Raw genomic sequence first — 4421 nt, 5'->3', positions numbered from 1 at the left:
TAAACAAAAACACCAATTGGTTGAAGATAACCCGCAATCAGTCACAGTCGCACTCCAATAAGTAGCACTCATTTTAAAAAAACAAAACTATATGGTATTGCATGTACCGGTAGGCGCTATTTGATGAAATTTGAAGTCATCAAAAATTAATAACATAATTGCTTCAAAATGATTGATGGAGTTTTACTCAGTAGCATTTGAATAGTTATATTAGTATAGGCCTATATTAGCCTACCGTAATTGTTTTGTTTATTAATGTGTTCCTTGTTGTGTTAACTGTTGGTACCCGGTAAGTTTTTATGTGTTTACCTGCCATATTTTTTTTTAGTATAAATTACTTAAGGAATAACTCCCGCACCTTTTTCTTCGATTTATGACTTAGGGCAACCAACAATTTATATGGCGTCTTTTTGATAGTTTCATCAATATGAGGATTCCATGACAGTTTTTCAATTATTATAACACCTAGGTATTTTGCGTTTTTAGTCTGTGTTACTGGTTTACCATTAATAAGATAAGTGGAATTAATTTGTTTTAGTTTTTTGTTACTCTTAATAACTGACATTTTTCTGAGTGGAAAGACATGCTCCAATTTGATTTCCATTTCTGTAATTCATCTAATTCTCTTTATAAAATGTATGTATCTTGTGTTGTTTTTATTGTTCTATATATTATGCAATCGTCTGCAAATAATCTGACTTTTAGAGAAAATAGATTGGAAATACTATAAGAAAAACCTTTAAATCAAGCCAATTTCCACAAGTTGAAGCTCTTTTTTCTCGTTTATTTATTTATATTTTAGCCTTGAAAGTCTAAGAGAATATCTTACTGCATCATCATTTTAAATTCTTTGGTCCGTTAGACTATCAAAAGTCAAATATACTAGGAACGTTAAGGAGACTTAATTCTTGATTGCAGAACACAAAACTACATGTAGGCCTAAGTAATTCATTTTATTTAAAAAGATATTATGTACCAGTATGCCATTTTAAAATGAAAAGTGTTATTCAGTGACTTTCTTAGGGTATTAGTATTGAAGCAGTTAATTTTCAAAATCAGTTGACTTTTTTTTTTTTTAAAGTATTTTTTTTGTTTGTTCTGGATTCAACTTGGCTGCAATTAATATGTTTCAGAATTAGCATTATCACTAGTTGTGTAATATGGCTTAACAATACAAAAATGGTAAGACAAAACAAGCAATTAATAACTTGTGAACCTTTACATTTTAATAACCTTAAATGCTGTTTCAATAGTTGAACTTATTTTTAGCAAAAAGTTTCAACCATACACAGAATTAATACAAATACCGTACATTTTACAATGGACATTGAGAAACACTACATTGCCCCAAAAAAACAGGCTTTAAACAAAATTCACATAACAAAAATATGTAAATATTAATATCCACATTGAGTAAAAAGTGTACTCAACATGATAACTTGAAAAAGGAAAGACTGTTGCAATATTTCACAAAAATTGTGCCATCTAGTTTATAAATAAAAATATAACATTTATTATGGTATACTTATTATGTAAATAAAATTGAAAGCTAATGAAAATATAAGGGATGCATGATTTTAGGTTATATTTCTCCAATAAGAGCTAAGATAAATATTTAAATTTTTATCCATTTTATCCAGCCATTTAACACATTAAACTACCTAATGACAAAGTCAATATTCTGCACCAATGTTTGCTACATAGATTCCACAAATTCTTTCCCTTTTCAATACCAGGTAGGCAACAACAAAAAAAAAAAAAAAAGGGGGGGAAGGTTTCCTGTATCAGTGCCTAAACACTGGTTGGTTAAACAATTTTAGAATTTATACAATACTAAGGACAATAGATTTTATTATCTTTAAAATTTTCTTAATGAACACTTAGCAGGTAATTATTCCATTGCAGTATTGTAATTTTAATGGTATAATAGGCAAAGTAATGCATTGTACACAATTGAATAATAAAACATTTGACAACTAAACAAAGAAGCTAAAGTGAACACAAGGGTTCATGATGAAAAAGGCTAAATAAATATTTAGTTGACATTTTGTTTTAATTCTGCATATACATAAGTTTGTTGGTTGCAGAGTTTCTTCCATCTAAAGAAGAATATAAACTAATAAGTCTTTGGAGCCCTGGTCCTTTTATTAAATCAATTATTTATTATTTTTTTAATACAAAAAGGTGTATAACCCATGAAAATGTAAACTCTGGTATCAATTTTATCCGACTAAGTCCCTTTAAGTTAACAACAGATCTAAAAAAAAATATTTTGTTTATAAGGTACCAGTACTTTTTTTCTGTATTTTGTTAAGATGCAATCTTAAGGTATTTGAAGTGAAAAATTTTAGATTGAAATTTGAAGAAATTTTTTTTTTTCTTTTTAGTCTGGCTAACAGAAGAATTTTACTACAGTATGCATAAACAGAACATATAAATATAGCTATTTACAAAGAAATTATTAATACACAGAATTTTCTCTAACAAACAAAAACTCCCAAAACTTTTTCAAAAGATAACAAACAATTTCGTACTGGTAGCTATAAATAAAATATTGTTTTAATTCATACAAGCACAAGCAAAAAAAATTTTAAAAGAAAAAAAGTAAAAATGAAAATCCGACAGTAAATCTACCAAGTTTATGTAATTTAATATTCTGTTGACTAGTTAGCCATGTCTAACTTAAAAGAAACTATGCTGTATATTAAGTGTACATAGTAATTGCCTACTATAATTAAGTGACACAAACGTAAATTCAATAGATCTACTCAAATCTACTACGACAAAATCATTATTGAAAAAATAATTCTTTAATAAATAGATACAAAAAGTAAGCTTCACAAGTTACATTGTTTAACCAAGTTCTATAAATATAAAATGTTAAGTTAGTTGCAGAGTATTTAAATTTTTAAAGGCCATGGAAAGGAAAGTGTCAATGTTTCTTAAAATACTACATAAGAGATTTAAAATAATTTACTGATGTAAACAAGATATGCACTTCAAATGTATCATTTCAATTCACACTATAGTTGACTTTCTAAAAAATAAATGGAATTTTTAGCCTGAATACTATTGGGTCAGGAAGCATTGTCAGCACTAACAGTACATTCTTTTAAGGATGTTTGATTTTCAACATTTAAATCCACAAATTCTTCATTGCTGCTAGACAAAGAGTTTGTATCCGAACAACTCACAGAATCATAAGCGCAGTCCTTTTCAATGTACATTGCACTGATAGTAACATCATCTTGCTTTAACTGCTCTGCTTGAGCTACCTTTTTTTGTAATAATGCTACTTTTTCCTCTAGGTTAATATAATGTTTTACAAGCTCTTCTTTAGGTAAACTTTGCAAGCTTTCAGCATGCACAGTTGTGTATATGTCAGAAAACTCTTTGTCTTTTCTTTCCAAGTTAATACAATCAATACCAACATCAGCTGGAGTAGAAGGCACTGAGTGTAACATCATACTTTGTGGAGAACGCTGATTCAAAAGAGAACTGCTAGGAGTTTTGTTAATTATTCCAGATGGTGAAGAAATATTATGTTCATCCATTAGAAACTGAGTGGAGTTAAATGGTGCAACTGGAAAAGTCATGTATTGCTGATTAACTCCATCTCGCCTAACAACTGCAGCAGCATTCTCTTTTTCTTGCAATTCTTGAGATTTACGTTTAAGTTTTATCTCATCAGCTGGAGGGTAAGGTTGATATTGGAAACTCTTATGTTTGTGCCTACTACCTCCTTTGTGTCTTCGACTTCCATGACTACCATGGCGACGTTTTCTTTTTGTCCGGTGGGTAGAACTTAGTGGAGCACTACCTGAACCGGAGTCTGTTCGACCGATGCCATCAGCATCATCCGCTTCATAAGATCTGTCGCTTCCACTTGAAGAATCTTCGCAGTCGCCGGAATCAACGTCCGATTTCTCTATCTTTTGTACTTGTGCCAAAATTCCTAGATCTACATCCATTAAAGATTCAGCCATTGAATATGTCACTGATGACACACTCACAAGTTCCTCCGTCGAAATGTTTACTGTGATTAATGAATACTAAACTGTAATGACGATGACACAAATAAACAACAAAATAGCAGTCGACTGGCTCTGTTTGCATCATACGTTTGTATATTTTCGCCAGCCCGAGAACGTAGGACTGATGTTAGGCTGATCAGAACACGGAAATAAATAGCATTAGGGTTAGGATGTGCTTCCGCCTAGAAGTAGTTACACGATTGAGAATTTCTAATAATTGTAAGATCTAGAAACAAATATTGACATATAAAAGTACATACCACTTATTTTTTGTATACCATTCATTACATTTACAGCAAAATCACTTCTTAAAAATATATAATCCTAAAAAAGCAATTGTCATAATATTTATAGCGGATTGATATGATTTGGTACGCACAAGGGAAG

At 30.3% G+C, this 4421-nt stretch overlaps 1 protein-coding gene across 1 annotated transcript; it reads right to left on the bottom strand.

Annotated features, from left to right (window-relative positions):
* Positions 1–1200: 1200 nt before the first annotated feature.
* On the bottom strand, positions 1201–4209 carry LOC106054876 (protein HEXIM1-like). Its single transcript, XM_013210955.2, has one exon. It carries the CDS (start codon positions 3984–3986, stop codon positions 3078–3080), a length of 909 nt encoding a protein of 302 aa, XP_013066409.1. The 5' UTR covers positions 3987–4209; the 3' UTR covers positions 1201–3077.
* Positions 4210–4421: the final 212 nt, after the last annotated feature.

This window comes from Biomphalaria glabrata, chromosome 11, assembly GCF_947242115.1.
Source record: "Biomphalaria glabrata chromosome 11, xgBioGlab47.1, whole genome shotgun sequence".
In the NCBI taxonomy this organism is placed as follows: domain Eukaryota; kingdom Metazoa; phylum Mollusca; class Gastropoda; family Planorbidae; genus Biomphalaria; species Biomphalaria glabrata.
Note: the sequence above shows the minus strand (reverse complement) of the source record. Positions and strands in the feature narration are given on the sequence as shown.